At 35.4% G+C, this 21,376-nt stretch overlaps 1 protein-coding gene across 3 annotated transcripts in view; it reads left to right on the top strand.

Moving 5' to 3' along the window:
* The window catches only part of LOC144978434 (uncharacterized), a 127,085-nt gene extending 107,005 nt beyond the window's left edge, over positions 1-20,080 (top strand). For all 3 annotated transcript variants that reach the window (XM_078924491.1, XM_078924493.1, XM_078924492.1), the window contains exons 19-23: positions 10,669-11,070; positions 12,766-12,937; positions 13,694-13,829; positions 15,014-15,395; positions 19,299-20,080. In XM_078924491.1, the coding sequence (XP_078780617.1) occupies positions 10,669-11,070; positions 12,766-12,937; positions 13,694-13,829; positions 15,014-15,395; positions 19,299-19,393 (1,187 nt within the window). In that variant the 3' untranslated portion in view covers positions 19,394-20,080. The remainder of the gene's footprint in view (positions 1-10,668; positions 11,071-12,765; positions 12,938-13,693; positions 13,830-15,013; positions 15,396-19,298) is intronic.
* The last annotated feature ends 1,296 nt before the right edge of the window (positions 20,081-21,376 follow it).

Raw genomic sequence — 21,376 nt, 5'->3', positions numbered from 1 at the left:
TTTTAAGTTTCATCTTATTGTTCACAAATACTTTCTGGTTATGGAACAACTAGCTTGCAGATGTCAAGATTCGGATTAAAATTGAGACTTTTAAAAAATACTCTTCAGACCATCAGGAAAATGCAATATTTTTTCTCTCGTCTTTTTCTTCTTTTTTTTTTTTTACATTTTAATAGTAAAACTCTAGTTAGCTAGTTGACCTATTTGAAAAAGAGGAAGGGTGCATAGAGTTTACATCCGTTTGTAACTTCATGATTTTAACATGTGATTAATTATATATATATATATATATATATATATATATATATATATATATATATATAATATTATACATAGCGTGTTTTCTATTTTTACTCTAAACATGTTTGTTATTTATTGATTTCTAATTCACATTTTTAAAAAAAATGAATTATCATTATTTATTTTATATTTTGATTTTCTTTTGTTCCTGTTACTTGGTATATTTTTGTCTGCAGAGTTCAGTTATTTGTAATTTGAAGACTAATTTAAGATAATTTCTATATTTTAATCTGGATTGGATTAAAAGGCAATTGGAATCGTGCGGTGTGACGGTTGTGACACTTAATAACTGATTATATAATGATTCACAGTGTACTATGAAGTTAATGACTATTACATGATCACTGCCATCCTGTCAATGCCACTTCTGATATAATATATATTGATGGAATTATGAAATGGAGTTGTTTAAGATTGTTTAATATTCATATAAATTGTGTCTCACTGAATAAACGCGCTCAGAATGTAATTTTCTCTATGAAAAAAGGGAAATCAGTTAACTGTCTGTCTGAAAGTTGGAAAAAATATAAGTTTTTCAAAAATGTTTCATCGGATTTTATTCTTATCCAATTTTTTAAAGGTTATTGAAATCATTTGAGTTTCTGATTCTCAGGACTGAAATTTCTCCGTCTCTACTCTAATGCCTGGATAAACTGGGAGGACTAGAATACTGTTGTAAAAAAAACACTAACCAAAAGATGAAAATGGAAAGGTTTCCTGTTCCACTTTCACCTTTTCATTAGTATTTTTACTGTCTAAGGCTTGAGGCAGTCACTACTACTGCTCTCAGGAAGATTATTGTAAGATATAAAAGAAAAAGAAAATTTCAAGTCCACATCTCTGGATTAGAGGCCTGACTTTTCCTCGTGAACAAGGAGTCCATTTCTTTGTTGTTTCTTCTGTATTCCGTATATCTGTCGATTTTCATCCTTGTCCAACACTGGCAAACACTTTGTGTGTTTTTCAAATTTGAACTATAAAACCTTTATTCCACGCATTGAGCAATAAAGATTATCCTAAACACGTCATACGTGTTCAAACCCGAGACTTCTGTGAAGCTTTAAATTTGAAAATTATAAAGAAGAAAAGATTCATCATAATCTCTCTGCATGCCGCAGTAAAACTATTGTCATCAAAAATACGAAAACCTGTTCATTTTGTCATTTCACAACCAATTTGGTTGCGCCTTAAATTTAGGTGTTTTTTGTTTTTTTTTTTTCTTTTTTACTTTCTGAAAAGGACCCAATTATAGGGAGGTTTCCATCTTTATTTCGTTTTGTGAGATATTATCCTGTTCCACCATAGATCACCCCCTTTCGTATTATTTGAGTGTCTTTACTCAGTATGGATTCCATTTTTATGTCAATGCTTTCTTGTATCTACTTCCGGTACCTGCTTGAACTAGTCTTTTTACCTTTCTTAGACTCTTGTAAGTGTGACTTAAATTTTAATCTAAAATCTTTTCAGTAAATCATCATTTGCCTTTTTTTTACTTTCATATACATATATACATAAGTGTTACAATTGTGTAATACTCCTAAAACAAACAAAGTACTCACACACATTTCGGAAAATAACTAAATGAATTTAAAGAAATAATAAAGGAATAAAGTTACTCTAATGGTTGATTGATAAACAGTTATTAAGAAAGGTGATGTTTAGAAAATGACATTGACACATGATCAGATTCACGCCTCCAATAAAAACCTTTTCAACGTTGTTACCTCGTTTTCATATATATATTTATAGCTTTGATCTTTGAACTGTGACCCCAATATCTATCTACAAGTTTGTTACAATTATTGTTGCCTTATATCTTCTGATGTGATGAGTTGCATCCCTTGCCTTTATTTTGTTACTATAATATCGATTCAGAATTTGGAAACTCTTTTTTCTCTCAATTTTCTTTTGACTGGCTGTGCAGTAGTATCATGTTTGTAAATTTAATAACAACGTATTCAATATTATATTAACAATATTCATGTGTTCATGCTTTTTTGTATATGAATGGATATATAATTGATGATAATATTATTTGTGCTACTATTCTTTGATTCAAGTAATTTTATTTTTTTTTACATCTATATAAGTTAGAAATTTTTTTCCTTACATAGGGTTTATTTCAAGAATCATTATTGTATCAATATAAATTAAACACACATGATACATTGTAAGTGACAATAATATATTATTGAGGAAGACTCTTGATCCAAATATTGATAAGCTTCATTGCATTTTCATAAAGAAGAACTTGTCAAAACCAATATTTTATTACTTTCAGGTATTACCTTCCACCTTATTATGATGATGATATTTGTTATCTATTTATTTTTCTATCTTTATGTCCTTTTATCACCTTTTTGAAAATTTCATCTTTTTTAAATACATATTTAATGGAGAATGGAGAGCATATTGCGTTTTCTATGTTGTGGAGATATTCTGTTTTGTTTTATTTTTCATAAATTACTTTTTTTGTTTGTTTATTTTTACCAATTCTTGACAAAGCTCATTCCCTAATATAGAAACAGTCAGATATGAATTTCTGTCGTTTTTTTTTTGTTTGTTTGTTTTTGTTGTTGTCGTTTTTGTATAAAGCACATTTCTTTTTGACAGGTATTGTTAATCATCAGGGTATCCTTGTTACAGCGGGTGCTTGATACTATTTTGTCTGTTTGGGAATGTTTGGGACCTTTGTCAAGATATAATAATATATTTACTGTTGAGATCTGTCTGTCTTCCTGGGTGGGGTCTTTGACCTCCCATGGTGGGCAGGAGGTCACTTGCTGTTGTCTTCTATCCCCCTATATCTGTTTGTCTTGGAATAAGATTACTTGGTTTTGACGGGGCCCTTTCCGGAGTCCTTTCAAATTTAATTGGGTTTTTTTTTTCCTCAATCCCATTTTCTTCCTTTTTTTCTGGCGCCTAAATGACCTAAATGTGTCACGAGTGCGGTAAAACCCTTAAAAACAAACAAAACATTTCTCTGTCTTCTATGTCTTTGTTTTTGTTTTTTTTTCTTCCGTGTAAAATATATTACAGCTACTTTTGGGATTATAGTCAGATGTGCGGTATAATACATGACTTTGTTGTGAACTTTATTTATTGCATGCCGTGCTCGCTGGGTGGAGTTTCTGACCTCCCATAGTGGGCAGGGAGGTTCTTATTGTGTCTTCTATACCCCAATATCTGTTTTCCAACTTGCTTTCTGTCTTTGTCTTGGAATGAAATTACTTAGTTTTGTCCTGCTGGATGTGGTTCCTGACCTCCCATAGTGGACAGAGAATTACTTACTGCGTCTTCTATCCGCCTATATCTGTTTTCCAACTTTCTTTTTTTCTTTGACTTGGAATGAGATTACTTGGTTTTGTCCTGGTCCTGGCCAGATGCCCTGGCTGAGAGGGGAAACAGTCAAATGTATAGTTAGTTTTGGGAGATGATATTTTTTTTTCTTGTAAATCATTTCTCTGTTATGCACTGTATTATGTTTTCTTTATATTATAATATATGATTTGTAAAACATTTGAGTGTATTCCTCTAGTGGGGACCTGTGCTTGTTTCTGTATGAGACTTTTAGTGATCTCAAACTAAGAACTTTGATAGTGTGCTCTTGGAATCTACACATGTTTCTTATTTGAACCAATTTCCCTTTGTCTTACTTTTTCTTGGATGCTTTAATTGTAATTCTAGAACTGTTTACTGTCCCATTTTCTTCCTTTTTACTGGCGCTGATATGACCTTAATGTGTTGCAAGCGTCGTAAAACCCTTAAAAGCAAACGAACAACATTCCGTGCTCGTCAATAAATTGACACGAACGTCTCAGACTTGGACAAACTCCATGTCTCCAATCTTTCAACTGTAGTCGTGATAACCTCATTCGACTTTAAGATATCTTAAGCTCATTTACACTATAATATACCAAGAGTTTGTAGACAAAGATTTTTCTTTTCTTATTTACTCTTATGTAGGCTATTTTCACAACATTGGGAAACGATTTCTCCAGGAATGTATATTTTATTACTTTTTATATTATTATTATTTTTATTATTATTATTATTATTATTATTATTATTATTATTATTATTATTATTATTATTATTATTATTATTATCATACGTATATTATCATGTTGTTTTGGAAAATTATACCGCAGTGATTGTACCTATACCGTTTCTGATAATGACAAATAATAAGAATATTATTCAAAATCATGTACTTATCATGTGCTTAACACTTATTAAAAGACATTTATTATTTATATTAAAAAAACAACAAAATATGAAATTATGTCATCCACCATTGTGTTTCTCATTTCTTATCCACGGGGAAACCAATTGTTTGTATCAAATGAAGAAATGGCTTTATCGACATATCCTATAACTGCAATCTGCAGATTATTCTAATCTCGCCGTTTCTTCCATCTCTTTATCTCTGCATCCAACTTGGGATATGATATGCAGACTGACAATCTGTTAGCTTTCCCACCATCTTCCTTCTCAGCGGCGCTTAAAGGGCCTAATAGGTCCGAAAGTTCAACAAGCGTAGTAAAGCCCCTCAAAATAAACCAACTCCTACTGTTCCTCGTTTGATTTGTCTTGTTGTCCCTCCCCCCCCCCCCACCCTTTTTTTTTTAAAGCTTATAACGGCTGTATACAATTGTTTGACTCATCATCATTCTTTGACGAGCGTTGAAGTGATGTTAAATGTCGCAAGTGCGGTACCTGCCTTAAAAACTAAGAATCAAATGTCACCCTAGTTGTGTTTTCCCAGCTTTATTGGAGTTTGATTGATTTGGTTGAATAAGTCCTCTGGAGAAGGGAATCAAACGTATTTTAATTAGGAGAGACCCCCCCCCCCCACCTTACTCTCAATCCATTTCTCCGATTGAAATGGAATTGCAAGTAAATATTAATCGTATATATGTAAACATAATTTCAATGAATTCAAATTCTGTCTAATATGAAAAAAAGCGTCAAATTATTAGTTAGACTTCTGAAAGAAAGAAAGAAAAAAACAGACAAACAAACCCGGATATCTGGGCGCAAAATCTATGCAGCTGGTTGAAATAATTTTTCATTATAAATCATCTTTATTTTATGCAATACAATCGTTTTAGTTTTGAATATAATGTACTTTGAAAAATTTTGAGTGAATCTTTCAAAGCGGGATCCTTTGCTTGTGCCTGGATGGGACTTTTAGGTTATATCAAAACAAGCACATCGGTGGACTGTTGCTGAAATCTTCGTTTCCCAACTTGAACCCCTTTGTCTTACTTTCTCTGGTGCTTTTAACTTCAGATCTACAGTTTTCCCCCTCGCATCATTCTTTTTACAAGGCGCTGAAATAACCTAAAAGTCTTGCAAACGCCGTAAAACCCCTGAAAATAAAAAGGAAAGTATTAAAAAATAATAATAATAATGGAATTGGACGGGAGTTCCATTTCCTGCCTTCTGTTTTCCGACTGAATACATTTTTTGTTTGTTTTGGTATGAAACTTTTACTTCAAATAAATCGGTCAAGATGACCCTGAGTTTAGAAGTCTCAGGTTTGAGGCTTTTGATAAGTTGGTGCCCATCTTATTCGATAACTATTCGAAATAAAGGAGGTTTTGTAGCGGAATGAAATAAAAAGTGTTTGGATTCTCACACGGGAGACGTTGGGAAAGGGGGATGTATCTACTTTCCTCAAGGTTGCTCTTTGTCTTTGTCATGGAATAAGATTACTTGGTTTTGTCCTGGTCCTGGCTGAGAGGGTAACAAGCAAATGTAAAGTATTCGTTTTAGGAGATGACATTATTTCCTTGTGAATCATCTGTTATAGTTTAGGTTTTGATTTTAGTATTTTGTAAACATTGGAGTTTGATCATGTGATTCTGTATGGATGATTTCAAACTGAGTACACTGATAGTTTGCTGTTGCTCTTAGAATCCGCTTCTGTTCCCTAATTCAACCAATCCCCTTTGTCTTGCTTTTTCTCGATTGTTTTCATGTGTGTAAATCTAGAATATTTGACCACGTATCCCATTTTCTTACTTTTTACTGGTGCTGAAATAGTTTACGAAGACGTCAAATCGCCAGCATCAAACAAAACCAAAAAGAAAAAGAGGGTTCATGAGTGTCCGAATAGCAGTCAAAAAATGTTTTTGACGTATTTTGTTTCGCCGTGTTCGAAGAAGAAAAAAAAAACGAAATTCACAATGTCTCTCGATCTATATTGAGGAGCAAGACATAACATGTTCCCATAGCTTTATTCAACTAAGAGAAGTGAATGCATTGGGTGGAATTTCCTCACAGGAAGGCGAAATTTAATTTCCTAGGCCGATGTTACTCTCTTTTTCTTTCTTCTCTATACCTCTATATCCTTCATGGCGCGAGAATGACTTCAGTAAATGTTGAAAGTCATGTACGAAGCAGTGCTAGATACACCAGAATCGGATTTCTTTGCGGTGATTTGTTGTGCAATGTTATTTGCTTGGCATCGCTTTCCAAACCCGCTCTCCAATATTAAAACAAACCAAGCTAAATGTTGGCCAATATTTCTATATCACTTTCTATTATTTGTAATTTAAATTATTATTTTTTTTAATGTTATGTTTTTTTGTTGTCATATTTGTTTTCTTTCCGATAGTGGGCCAAATTGTTTATTTGTAATATATTTTCCTTTTTATTTCATGCGTCTCCATGATATAATGTAATTATATTATATTTTTTTTCTACATTGTCCACTAAAAGGGGCATTATATACCACAATTTTCATTTCCTCTCAAGTTGATACTAGAAAAACAGCCTGTTGTGACAAGACCGGAATTTCTTTCTTGTTCTGTCACAGCCTACAATCAGCTCCCCGTCTGGGTAGAACATTCGATATTCAGACATTGCTTGGACGATGCGATCAACAACGCATGGGCATTGGAACTTAAAACTCCTAAAGGACACCAGCTGATTCAGCGAGATTTGCACACCTTGTCGAAAAACGTAGTTTAAGCGACTAACAAATTAGAAATCCACAGTTAACTCAATGACAACGACATGGAAAATATGCGACCCATCGCCTCAAAATGGTATTATGTCGGGATTAATCAGAGTTCCCAATAGTGAATATCAAATTGTAGAGTGGTTTTCCAAAACTCCCGAACTCCATTTTCCCATTTTGAGATATTGAGGATTATTTCCCCTAAAATTCCTAATTCGGGCTATTATTATATCACATTTAAGCTCCAAATTCACACACTTCTAATGAAATTATTGCGCCCATTGATGCTTAAATTAATTAACATTTCAATTTATCTCATGGATGGAAAATCTCAAAAAGTAGAAAAATCGACTGAACGAGTTTTGGAAAACCAGCCTTCAATTGAAATGATCAGGGAAAAAAAGAAGAAGAATATAATTTGTAAACATTTGAGTGTATTCCTCTAAGTGGGATCTTGTGCTGATATCTGGGTGAAACATTTAGGTAATCTCAAGCTAAGTACTTTGATAGTGTACTGTTGGAATCTAGATCTTTTTCCTATTTGAACCAATTTTCCTTTGTCTAACCTTTTCTTGGGCGCGTTAATTGTAATTTTAGAACTGTTTACTATCCCATTTTCTTCCTTTTTACGGGCGCTGATATGACCTTGATGTGTTGCAAGCGCCGTAAAACCCTTAAAAACAAACAAAACAAATTGCTATTTCTCACTTACGGAAACTTTTATTTATCTATCTCAGTAAAACAAGGTTCATTTAAAGGAACATCAGACATTACCAAGCAAACCTAAAAGAAGCCGCCTACATAACACTTGTAAGATCAATCTTAAACTATTCCAGTTTAGTTTGGGACCCACACCTACTATCGGATATAAAATCAATTGAAGCTGTCCAGCGCCGCGCTGCAAGATTTGTCTTCAATGACTGCATCCCCCAAAGCAGCGAAACAGACATGATCACACAGCTTGGATGAAATCCCTTACAAGAACAACGACTATACTAACTCTTATGTTACAAACAAATGACGCATCTCGCCAGAACAACTAGACATACAACAAAATTCACGCATTCAAAAACACTTAAACACCGATCTATAAACTCAAACATCTTCAAATATTCATTTGCACTCCCGCACTATCAAAGACTGGAACGTTCTTCCTGAATCATGTGTGAACAAAACAGATTTAGCAACCTTCAAGCGAACATTGTACAAATTCTTCAGCCTAAACGCCAACAATGTCTGTCACATTCAACAACTCTCGCCGCCCTCGAATACAAATACATGCTCAGAATTGAGTCGACTTCAAGAAACATTCAGATTCAGAACATTACCGTAACTTAACTCCTTACCGGCCATTTTCTGGATGTTCCCCAAAACTTCACACCCAACCTATGCAAAAATAGATTTATTTCATCAAACACAAAAGCTGTTAGTTCTTGTTTATACATATTTTTTTCTGCTAATCGAGCTCTTCAACACAGTGTTAATATACTTTAACTATAGCAAACATTTTGTTCAAATATTATGATCTACAAAAGAAATTTGAATGACAAAAATGTTGGCTGCATCGTAACAAATGTGACGATTTTCCTATGGGTGGTAAGGAGATTAACCCAAGTTTTGTATCTTCGACTATAAACGTCATCTTTATCATCTAAATCACCGCGACCTAACACTGTTTAGAGACAATGGAGACTATGGATTTTATTTTAACTAGGAATTGTTTAAGTCATATTTTTCCCCCCTGTACTCATTGTTGTTCCACGTGGATTTAGGGTGTCTATTCATGATTTGGCCCAGTCTTGACCACCTTCCTCACTCCCCTCCTGGACATTTTACTGGTTTTCAACTAATTGTAACGTATTCGTCTCTAAGTGGGTCGGCGACCCCCTTTATGCCCGACAAGCAATAAATATTATAGAAACCTTAGATCGTGAATGCTAAATCTGGTTATTTATAAAATGTGGTGGGATATTTTGGAAGGTTCCAAATACCATTCACATCTATTGATGGAATGTGGTAAAGTAAAATGTTACTAAAAATTGCCTCAACACCGGTTTGAGACAAAGGTCATCAATTTATGTTCACCCTACCTCAACAAGCATCACACAAAACCTTTTGTAAACCCTAACGTTTGGGGTCTCTCGAAGGAATGAAGTTGACATTTTGTTTTAAACCACCATTTGGGTGATAGTTCCCACTAAAATATATCGATCAAACTATAAACGTTTTAAGTTACACAAAGTTTTGTATGCTGGTACGTTTCATCCGGCGGGCAGATGTTGGAATTTTACTTAAACGCATAGCATCAGTAAGAGATATTTTAGTGAGAATTAATAAACTCTCTGGTGGTCTCAAAACAAACAAAAAAATTTTTTATTTACATATCTATGCACAAGAGTACGTATTAGTGACAAGGCCTACGAATGTGTTTCCAAAATAATACCGAGGTGATTGGAAACGATTGAGATCAATAATATAGCACTTATACAGTTCAAGCCGGTATTGGGACGCCGCGTAATTGGGACAGCCGTTTTATTGGGACGATTTTAATATATAAAAAGTATCCTTTCCAATTCCCACCGCTTAATGGGGACGAAAGTTGACAAATGACCGTGCCCATAAAAGTGCATTTTAGTTGTCTTCAATCATTTAAAACGATTGTTCATAAAATGCGCATTAATCGAACGGGACTATCATCCGGGTGTGTGGTCGTATCGTTCATCACAGAGGTGTGAACAGTAGAATAATGAATCCTTCTCCTGGAGTGATCCATCCAATCTTTGAACATGTTGCACCCGTTTTGTTAAACATACCATTTTGTAATAAGTATTGATGCTATGCGCTTAAATTAAAAACTCATAAAAACTCATAATATCCACCAGCAGGATATAACGTATCAACACACAAAATCTTAAAAGTAAGTTTATAGTCTAATTTATACAGTTAAGTGAGAACCCCTACTCATAAAAATGGCTGGCTAAAAACAATAACAAAGAGCTGAGCGATTTTAATTTCGTTCTGTCTATAATTTATGCATTTTCACTCTGTAGAATACAATGTAATAAGTTTGGTTCATGCATTTTCACTGATAATATTAGATAGTAAGTATTAGTTTATTGCATTTTCACTCAAAATTCCAATTGTCAATATTTATTATTAATACGCCTATGCTAACACTAGACCCCATTTGTGATACAATGATTCTAAAATATTTTGACTATGTCTCAATGTCAATTTCCAACTGTGATGCAACTTCAGAATCTCAGATGCACCTGAAAATAAATAATGAATAAATTAATAGTTAAATTGATACATAAATGAATGAAAAAATAAGTAAATAAATTATTTGATTAATTAATTAAGAACTTCGAAAACTTTTGTTTTTCATCAATTGGCAGCTAATACAAGCCCTCGACGTGTCAGCAACATTTACTCAGAGTTACCTACAAACCATGGGAATGATGTTGGCTTCGGTGCCGTTAAAACTGCTCTAGTAAATATAAGTCCAAGCACCATCCCTCTGCCTCCTCCTCCACCACCACTACCACAAGCCGCGGCAACACTGCCGATGCGGCAACAACATAATTTATCCGAGTACAGCAACCCTGCCTCAAGTGCACTTCGACAAAGGCCCCCCTCCCCTCCCTGGGCCACTAGACTCCCAGCGCCTCCCTCGGCTGGGCACTCCTTGAACGTGAACAGAACTTCCCGTGGCTCCATTACTGCAGAATCAATCATTGCGGATTATGAGGATGATGGGATTTCTTTGAGCGATGTCGAGATGAGACGTCCCAGTTTAAGTAAGTGCGCCTGAATGTGTTTATATATATATATATATATATATATATATATATATATATATATATATATATATATATATATATATATATAAACACATTCAGGCTGAGATATATATATATATATATATATATATATATATATATATAATGTGTGTGTGTACGTGTTTGTGTGTGTGTGTGCGCGAGGTCGTGTGTGAGTGCGTGTGCATGTGTGGTTATATATGTGCATTCGGGCATGTTTGTGGAGTAGAAATTGGATGATTGTGTTGGTTTGTTTCGAATAGAATTATATGTTGTCAAGGAGTCTTAAGCTGATCACACGCTAAACAGTTCCCAAAGATAATCACAAAAGGTATTCGTAGCAGATCTCAAGATGGACTAGAGATGCTCTCACGATCAGATCCATCAGCGATCTCAACTGTGCTCCCACACAACACAGGCCAGTGCAATATTAAAATGGCGCCCATCTGTGGTGAAATTGCTCCAGCCGGTATATTTTGGAATGTTTATCTCATGGTATGAAGGCATGGAATAATAGTTATGACTCCGTCTCATGAGTGAATGAGTACCTAGTTGTAAGCAGTGACGGGTATTGTAGAGTGCGAATCAAAACAGTGAAACAAAAATCTTGAGCTTTTGTATAGAGCATTATCCACTAAACGTGCTCAAAGCGCTTTACAAAGGTCCGTGGCCAACAGCAAAACGAATTATGTAGAACGAGACACGACGCCTGTTAGGCGATATTACAATATTTTTTCCGACAGAGCTGTCAACGGCCAGTTACTCATTTTACATCTGAAAAAATGTGAAAAAAGAGCCTTTTCCAAGGACTAGACTATAAGCCGAGCGAAGCTCGAACCCAGGTCCTTCTGATCCGAAAACGAGTGTCATACCACAAGGCCATATTATATAGCCCAACAGGTGACATAATTTGATATGAAACTGTGGTACCACAATATATGACGAGGGGGGGGGGGGAGTATAAATGTAATTCTCGGCGTTTGCTTCGTCCTGGTTTGATATTACCGGATAGTGGACATTAGACACATTTCACTTTTGTGTGACTCGATGGCTCAGCTATACGATGTCTCGTCCTGTCACAAAAAGAAGAGATGTTTATGGTTGTCTGTGGCCGGATGGGTGGCAGTGATCGCAGAAAATTCTGATCCCGACGAGGTGTCCTTGGTTAGCCCTCTCCTTACTAACCATAGGAAAATCGTCACATTCGTTACGATGCAACGAACATTTTACCATTCTGATTCCTTTTGTACCCCACAAAATTTCAAGAATTTCTTTTTATTACAGCTATAAAGGCTTGACATTGGGTTGTACAGCTTAGTTTGCCGAACAATATTATGTATAGAATGTACGTGTTTCAGTAAGAAAATTATATTTTTGTGTTAGGTGTGTGTGGAGTTTTGGGGAAAACCCTGAAAATGGCTAGTAAGGAGAGAGTTAAGTCACTGAACACACACTGCCCCACTCAAGTTAGGTATGGATGAGTATCGGGCTCTAGACAGTGGTGGAACTTGTACGAATGTTAATACAAATAAGGACTGAATGAAATGGGAAAAAATAGATCCATTTGGTCTACTAGGGGAGTAAATCGAACATCGCTGAGCGCTAGAGAATGGTAAATCTATGAAAAGGCGCTTTATGAATGTTTATGTTTATTTTTTATATTGATTATTTCAGACAGAGAGCACATCAAGGAGTTGGATGCCAAAGCATCACAATCAAATAACCATCATCAACAACAACAAAATCATACACACTGGCAGAATCGTCATTCACGAATGGTGCTCAACTATCTGTCCCCACCTGACGAAGTCGCTGCCTGGTTGAAGTACAAGGGATTCAATCAAAGGTATCGCCATCATCGTCATCATCATCATCATTATCATCATCATCATCATCATCATCATCATCATCATCATCATCATCATCATCATCATCATCATCATCATCATCATCATCATCATCATCATCATCATCAGCGTTGTCATCGTCGTTCGTTATTGTCATCTTGCTTCATAATCAACATCGACACGATTCTCCTCCTCCTCCTCCTCCTCCTCCTCCTCCTCCTCCTCCTCCTTCTTCTTCTTCTTCTTCTTCTTCTTCTTCTTCTTCTTCTTCTTCTTCTTCTTCTTACTCTTCTTCTTTTTATGGCAAATCCCGCATTCTCCATGCATCTAGGTTAAATGAATCATCTTCCTCCAGGCCAAGTCCTTTCTTATCATCCATTACCCTATCCAACCATCTAGTCTTCAGGCGTCCCTTTTTCTCTTTCCCGCTAATTGCATATTCAATACTAATACTTTCTTTCCCACATACTTTCTCTCTCGTCTTTTAACATTTCCAAACCATCTCCATTTATCTTCTCCCATCTTTATCGATACATTCTTTACTTCAGTCAACCGTTGAATCCGGTTATTTCTAACTTTATCCTCATTATCACAACGATGATCGCCATTACTACCATCATCGTCACCATTAAAACCACAACCATTATCAAACAACCATCAACAAGTCCCCCTCCTCCTTCAAATTCACAAACACCACTCATCAACAAAGATCAGCTTCGCTACAAATACATATTGCCATTCCTCCCACCCTCTAGTGCCATCGACGTGTTTCTCGGATACAGTGGACACGACATGTTCTCTCTGCACTTGGAAGACATTCAGGATGTCCTCCTCCACGAGGACGCTGTGAGGCTGGACGGATTGCTGAGGCTGCAGAAGAATGCCAGCGGGGTGAGTGAAAAACATTGAGGATCGAGCAGTTTTGCTAGATACAAATCTATAAATTGGTCAATTAATTGTAGAATGAGAAACAAACCAGATGGAGAAAAAATGAAGTAAAAATCATCCAAATGAGATGATTTTACATAGTGGAGATCAAACCTTAGATCCTCTGATTGTTGGAGATACATAAAAAATTCTTAAAAGGATAGATGGCACCCATCACTATTATTATACTTCCAAACAAATTGTCTAAGAAAGATAGATAGTTTCATTGGACCAATTTGATGAATTAGAGATCAAAACCAGAATCAGAATCAGTAAGGCAAACCAGACATTTGCTTCCCTTAAACAAATTTGGAGAGCAACGGGATTGTATTCCAGCACTAAAATCAAGATTTTGAAGAGTAATGTCCTGAGCGGTTTGCTCTATGGATCAGAATGTTGGAAGATCACTGAAAGAATCATCGGGAAACTTGAGGTATTCCGAAACAAATGTTTACGACGAATCTTCAAGATCTTCTGGTCGAATACAATCTCAGATGAGGACCTGAGAGCTAGAGTGGAGGTGGAGTCTATGAAAATTCATTTAAAGGAGAAGATGGCAATGGTTGGGGCATGTCTGTCGCAGACTCGAAGAAACACTGACAAGGAAGGTACCTCGATGGACCCCCCAAGGAAAGAGGAAGCGAGGCCGCCCCAAGGAGACCCTGAGAGGGACCTAAAGCAGAGAGGTCTTCCCTCGAGGTGGTACCAAGAATAGCTGCTGACAGGACCAGATGGAAATCCCTTCCATCGCCTCAAGTGCCAGCAGGCCGGAGAGGAATGAGTGAATATGATGAATTACCATGTGACCCATTAGTTTAAAGCAGTATTACGTCGGGAATGGAGTTTATAGCCACAAATATGAAACGTGAGCTCTCTTTATTTTCGTTGCACTAGAAATAGACTCGAGTTTCGTATTTTTGATCGTTTTATTTCTAATTTTTTTTCGTGGTCCGATTCATTCCAATACAATACCGTTTTTAGACGATTAAATGTATTCCTTCACTCCATGCAAGGGAGTAATTAAACTATCTAATTTAACCAATAGTGCAAGTTGTTGTTTTCGCAAATCTACAATAGACTGTCAAGCTAGATTGCTTTTTATTCTTGTTTATTATTCTGGTTTTGTGCTTTTCTTATCTTTTCTCTAGTACAAGACAAAAACATCCAGAGAATTGAATCAAATTCTTCAGCGACGCATGGAACACGTGAAAAATACGGATTGGCAGCAGCAGCCACAACAGACGGAAACGTCAGAGGAAACTGTCACAGATTTCAGAGAGAATGGCCTACAGCAGAGCCAACAACAACACCAAGAGCAAAACCAAAATCCAGATCAACGTAAAAATAGCTATAAATTAGATCAATATCATCATCAGCTGCAGCAACAACAACAAAACCAACAACAACAACAACAGCAACAAAATAAAGATTCAAGTACAGGTAAAACAGAAATGAGACATCAGCCACAAGTTCAACAACAACAGCAACTTCGTCAGGCTGAGGGTCTTCCAGATTACAGAAACATTGCAGGTAGGCTTTTCTCCGTCAAAGAAACATTGCAAATAGGCTTTTCTCCGTCAAAGAAACATTGCAGGTAGGCTTTTCTCCGTCAAAGAAACATTGCAGGCAGGCTTTTCTCCGTCAAAGAAACATTGCAGGTAGGCTTTTCTCCGTCAAAGAAACATTGCAGGTAGGCTTTTCTCCGTCAAAGAAACATTGCAGGCAGGCTTTTCTCCGTCAAAGAAACATTGCAGGTAGGCTTTTCTCCGTCAAAGAAACATTGCAGGTAGGCTTTTCTCCGTCAAAGAAACATTGCAGGTAGGCTTTTCTCCGTCAAACAAACATTGCATGTAGGCTTTTCTCCGTCAAAGAAACATTGCAAATAGGCTTTTCTCCGTCAAAGAAACATTGCAAATAGGCTTTTCTCCGTCAAAGAAACATTACAAATAGGCTTTTCTCCGTCAAAGAAACATTGCAAATAGGCTTTTCTCCGTCAAAGAAACATTGCAAATAGGCTTTTCTCCGTCAAAGAAACATTGCAGGTAGGCTTTTCTCCGTCAAAGAAACATTGCAGGTAGGCTTTTCTCCGTCAAAGAAACATTGCAGGTAGGCTTTTCTCCGTCAAACAAACATTGCATGTAGGCTTTTCTCCGTCAAAGAAACATTGCAAATAGGCTTTTCTCCGTCAAACAAACATTGTAAATAGGCTTTTCTCCGTCAAAGAAACATTGCAGGTAGGCTTTTCTCCGTCAAAGAAACATTGCATGTAGGCTTTTCTCCGTCAAAGAAACATTGCAAATAGGCTTTTCTCCGTCAAAGAAACATTGCAAATAGGCTTTTCTCCGTCAAAGAAACATTACAAATAGGCTTTTCTCCGTCAAAGAAACATTGCAAATAGGCTTTTTTCCGTCAAAGAAACATTGCAGGTAGGCTTTTCTCCGTCAAAGAAACATTGCAGGTAGGCTTTTCTCCGTCAAAGAAACATTGCAGGTAGGCTTTTCTCCGTCAAAGAAACATTACAAATAGGCTTTTCTCCGTCAAATAAACATTGCAAATAGGCTTTTCTCCGTCAAAGAAACATTGCAGGTAGGCTTTTCTCCGTCAAAGAAACATTGCAAATAGGATTTTCTCCGTCAAAGAAACATTGCAAATAGGCCTTTTTCCGTCCCAAAAACATTGCAGGTAGGCTATTTTCCGTTTTATAAAAAAAAAAAAAAAAAAAAAGCAAAAACAAAACAACAACATTGCAGGCAGGCTAATCTCCATCAAAGAAACATTTCAGGCTCCATCAAAGTAACAGTGCATGTATGCTTTTATCTGTCAAAGTAACACTGCAGGTAGGCTATACTCCGTCATAGTAGCATTGCAGGTAGGCTTTTCTCCGTCAAAGAGACATTGTAGATAGGCTGATCACCGACAACAATCCGTCAGTGTGTCTACAAACAGTGCTATTCTTACTCAGTGGGTTGAAAGCAACCATAGTGATGTGTAAAATTACAGAATTCCTACCGTTTACACATCTGTTCATCTTTACCTGACAGATACCTCCTGCTACATTAAATTAAGAATTGTGATCCAGAACGAGCCTGATATCCAATGTTTACATTGACAGATTAAAATATGACTACGACGTCAAAACAATGTTGTCTTTCGGCAGAAGTCTGACAAATCGAGTGCTAAATTGGTTGTTTTCGGTAGAGAATTAGAATTTCGAAGGTGAAATGAAATACTAAAATAATATTGAAAACGTCTATTTTTGTGAAATTATATTCTCCACAAACTGGCAACTATACGTCACTAGATCTTAGCAGTTTAACTCTCAAATTGGATTGGTCGATTTTAGGAAACAATACAAAATTCGAAAGTAAAATAAATGGCCGAAAGGTATGTGAAAATATTCATTTTTCTCGCATTTTATTGAATACTTCAAAAAGTATATTTTGGACGCCATGTCGATGTTATCACTTGGGCTCGGTCAAACAAAGAGCACATTTTTCTACGTCACAAATCAACCATTCTCACTTTGGCCGAAACATAACTTGGTAATCACTCGGTACATATGCAGAGGGAGACCGGTACATATGCAGAGGGAGACCGAGATCGATTGACGGAAGTACTTTGCGATGGACTAGCATCCTATTCAAACAATTGTTTTTGTCCGTTTCAGGTTATAAAAACCGCGATGGACTCCGGATCCATGGGCCTGATTGTTCTGAAGCCCTACTTTACTTTACTGATTTTTTGTAGAGAAGAGTTCTTTGCTGAATTTGTTTGACTTATCTTCCGCTTTTGACACAATCGATCACAATCTTCTCCTCGAACGTCTTGAAATTACGTATGGCGTGTCCGGTACAGCGCATGGTTGGTACTGGTCATATTAGTGTAAAAGTAAACAGATTATTACTGTGGATGAATACAGATTTAAGGAAATTGATCTTGATCGTGGGGTCCCCCAGGGTTCAGTACTTGGACCGGTTCTTTTTTGTTCTAACGTTGGTCCTCTGTCTAAAATCATCAGACGCTTCCGTCTGTCTTACCATCAATATGATGATGATACGCAGTTGTTGTACTGCGTCTCCAATACGAGAACTGTGCAAGGAGTATCAGACATAGTAAGAAGTGTATCGAAATGCATGAATGAAAAAAGACTGAAACCGAATGATGATAAGACGAAGGTGCTGTATTTGGGGAACAAGAAGTACAAAAGTGAATCAGATTTGAAGCTGTGGACGCTTCCATTCAAATTGTTGACAAAGTGAAAAACGTCGGTATATTCTTAGACCGGACTGTCGATGGAACATCAGTTTGATAATGTGATTAGATCTCTCTTTTTCCAACTAAGAAAGATTGCTTCCATTAAAAAGTTCATATCTGTGGATGTGACCAAATAGCTGGTTGTGTCCCTCGTGCTATCAAAATTGGATTATTGTAATGCTCTGTTGTTTGGAGTTTCGCAACGTAATCTGAGATGTCTGCAGACTGTCCAGAACAGTGCAGCCAAATTAGTAATCTTGAAGCATAGATGTGATTCTCTCAGATAAGGATTATATTCATAGCTTGCGTTTTAGTATATCGTTGTCTTGAAAGTACTGCCCCTTCCTACCTTTCGGAACAAATTGAACGATATTCAAAACCCCATCCCTTACGTTTGGCTAGTGATTCCACCAAACAAGTTGCCCCTAGAAATGTCAATAGGATGGAAAGAGATCCTTTCCCCCCATTTTGGGTCCTCTGTGTGGAACGCCTTATCACAGACCACTCGTAAAAAAGATTATTTGTCTATTTTTAAACGTTGGTTTAAAATTAATCTGTTTCGATTTTAATAGATTCGATGAGAAGCAAGATAGGCATCGGGTGTGTGTGTGTGTGTGTGTGTGTGTGTGTGTGTGTGTGTGTTTATGTTTATGTTTCAGCCAAAGTAATTAAAGTTTAGAGCTTAGAGTCTGATATCTCGAAGTTACAGTGCTATAAATACGTTTTCAGAATTATTTGTTATTATAATCAATTCATTTCTGGCCAAAATTAATTTAAAATATGGTTTTCTTTTCAGAGTACGATGGAAAGGAGGTTAAGATCCATATAAATTGATCTCATGATAGGAAACGATTTTTATTGAAAACGATAATATATATATATATATATATATATATATATATATATATATATATATATATATATATATATATATATATATATCCCCCCCCCCATCATCCATTCGTGCAATAATTTATTTATTCATATTTGTTATTGTCCTAATGATAACTTATACACTCTCTTTTCTTTTCTTAAATATATTTACGAGTACTTTTTTTTAATTTTTTTTTTTTATTCAAGAATTTTAGCTTACCGCGTATTCCTAATCAATTTATCAATTCATCAATCAATGTATTTGTTTATTGATTTTATAATCAATCATCCTATTTCTTATTGCAGGAACAGGTCCGGGGAGCCAACACAATTTTAAGGACCTGCTTGTCCGACAGAGAAGTCAGCTCAAACAGAGTCAGAGCGAGGACCGTCTGTATTAGGCCTGGATAAGATGGGTTAAACCTTGCCGAGTTTGATTTCCTGCTATTCTGATGTCATACTATGATGCTGTCATCATTGAATGAGCTACGAATCATAAATTAAATGGTTTTCTTTTCTTTTTTTTTCCTGCTTTTTTTATTAAGGAGGAGTTGGCATATTGTTTGATCAATGCCCAATGTATTTTTTTTTTTACAAAAACCCTACAGCTTAGTTAACAAGTTCGATATCAAAATGTAGACTTACTGACATCATAATCAGCAATCGCAATCGCAGTGTCATCGTTTTCATCAAGCATATTGCTGCTAATTTTTTGACTATAGAAAAGTAATAGGTATAACTGAAACATTAAATCACAAATCCATGGGATACTTTTAATGGGGGACATTTGCAAATGGTGTAATATTCCGTTACCGATCTCTTCCTGAGAAAGGGTTTGGTGTTTTAAGTCTGAAATGATAAGCTTATAAGTAACAACACATTTGTGACCCGTCTGGTGTTGTACTGGGATGAAGCAAACCTCAAAACTTTTGAACTCAAAATCAAATTGATCAGAGATACAAAATTTTATTTTTTCAGTTTTAATTTGTACTTAAGGAACTCCATATGAGGAGTGGATTTTCAAAACCTGCGAAGTCGTCTTCTCACTTATTCATTCCCTTGACTAAATTCATTAAAACTTCAACGTCGATTTCTTTGTTTTGTTTTTTTTTTTTTTGATAACTGACCTTCAATTCAATATTTAGCACCATTGTTATCACAAGATATTACCGATTTGAAATCTTACAGTGTTTAAGTGAGCCAGTCAAAATGCCACCACAATTTCAACATTAAATATGGCTCATGCAATGAAACAATACAACGGCCCTTGCCCTTCGTTAGGGGAAAGACAAAACATGATGAGCGAACGAGATATATATATATATATATATATATATATATATATATATATATATATATATATATATATATATATATATATATATATATATATATATATATATAGAGAGAGAGAGAGAGAGAGAGAAATACCTTAATATAATGAAATCAACTTATAAACTTATCATGGAAAGACACGTCTTTGGAAAGACTAAGACTGGAAGACCAACAGAAATGAGTAGTTTTGGGCCACAAACATTATTTAATAGATATTCAGTCGGCATGGCAAAAAGTTTAATAGAAGTGACAATAATATTGTGATGTAGGACTGTTAGTGTTTTTTTAATGAGAGACTGTATGGGTACAACTTGGCATATTCACTCATCTGGGCTTTATTCATATCTCATTCGAAACACGTGATTTTTTAACGTGAAAATTGATTCTTCACTTAACACGATTCCAACTTTAATCAAATCATTTTGAATGGCATTAAATTGAAGAAAGGTATGAATAATATGATAAATAGAGGAATAATTAGGTAAACGAATAAAAATAGGCAAATTTTTTTTTAAATGAATATATAAATAGATTGTCACAATCCAAGAAATATTAATTGATTTAAAACAAGTCGATACTCCGAAATAACATAGGTGATTTCTGTTGACATCAGACATAATCTTGTTTGATGGATTATCTATAATATTCCTTCATGGACTGCCTAGGCGACCGTTTCTAATGATGCAGTGGCGAAAGGGCATATTTTTTTAAATACTACGAGATAGCACCAGCCACTGGTTAAAGAGAAATAATGATAAAAATGGAAGTTTAGTACTTTGTACATTTGTAGATGCAGCTCTTACACCACCTTTTTAAATTTCATCTCTATGGACAATATCAAACGTTTTGAATGCATTATTCCTTTCTTTAATCAAGAATCATGTAAATAATCGGATATTTACACGAAATTATAAACTTATTATTATTATTATTATTATTATTATTATTATTATTATTATTATTATTATTATTATTATTATTATTTTTATTATTATTATTATTATTATTATTATTATTATTATTATTATTATTATTATTATTATTGTTAT

This window comes from Berghia stephanieae, chromosome 8, assembly GCF_034508935.2.
Source record: "Berghia stephanieae isolate SIO BIC M18660-M18661 chromosome 8, UCSD_Bste_1.3, whole genome shotgun sequence".
Classification (NCBI taxonomy): domain Eukaryota; kingdom Metazoa; phylum Mollusca; class Gastropoda; order Nudibranchia; family Aeolidiidae; genus Berghia; species Berghia stephanieae.
This window is presented reverse-complemented; position numbering and strand designations above follow the sequence as displayed.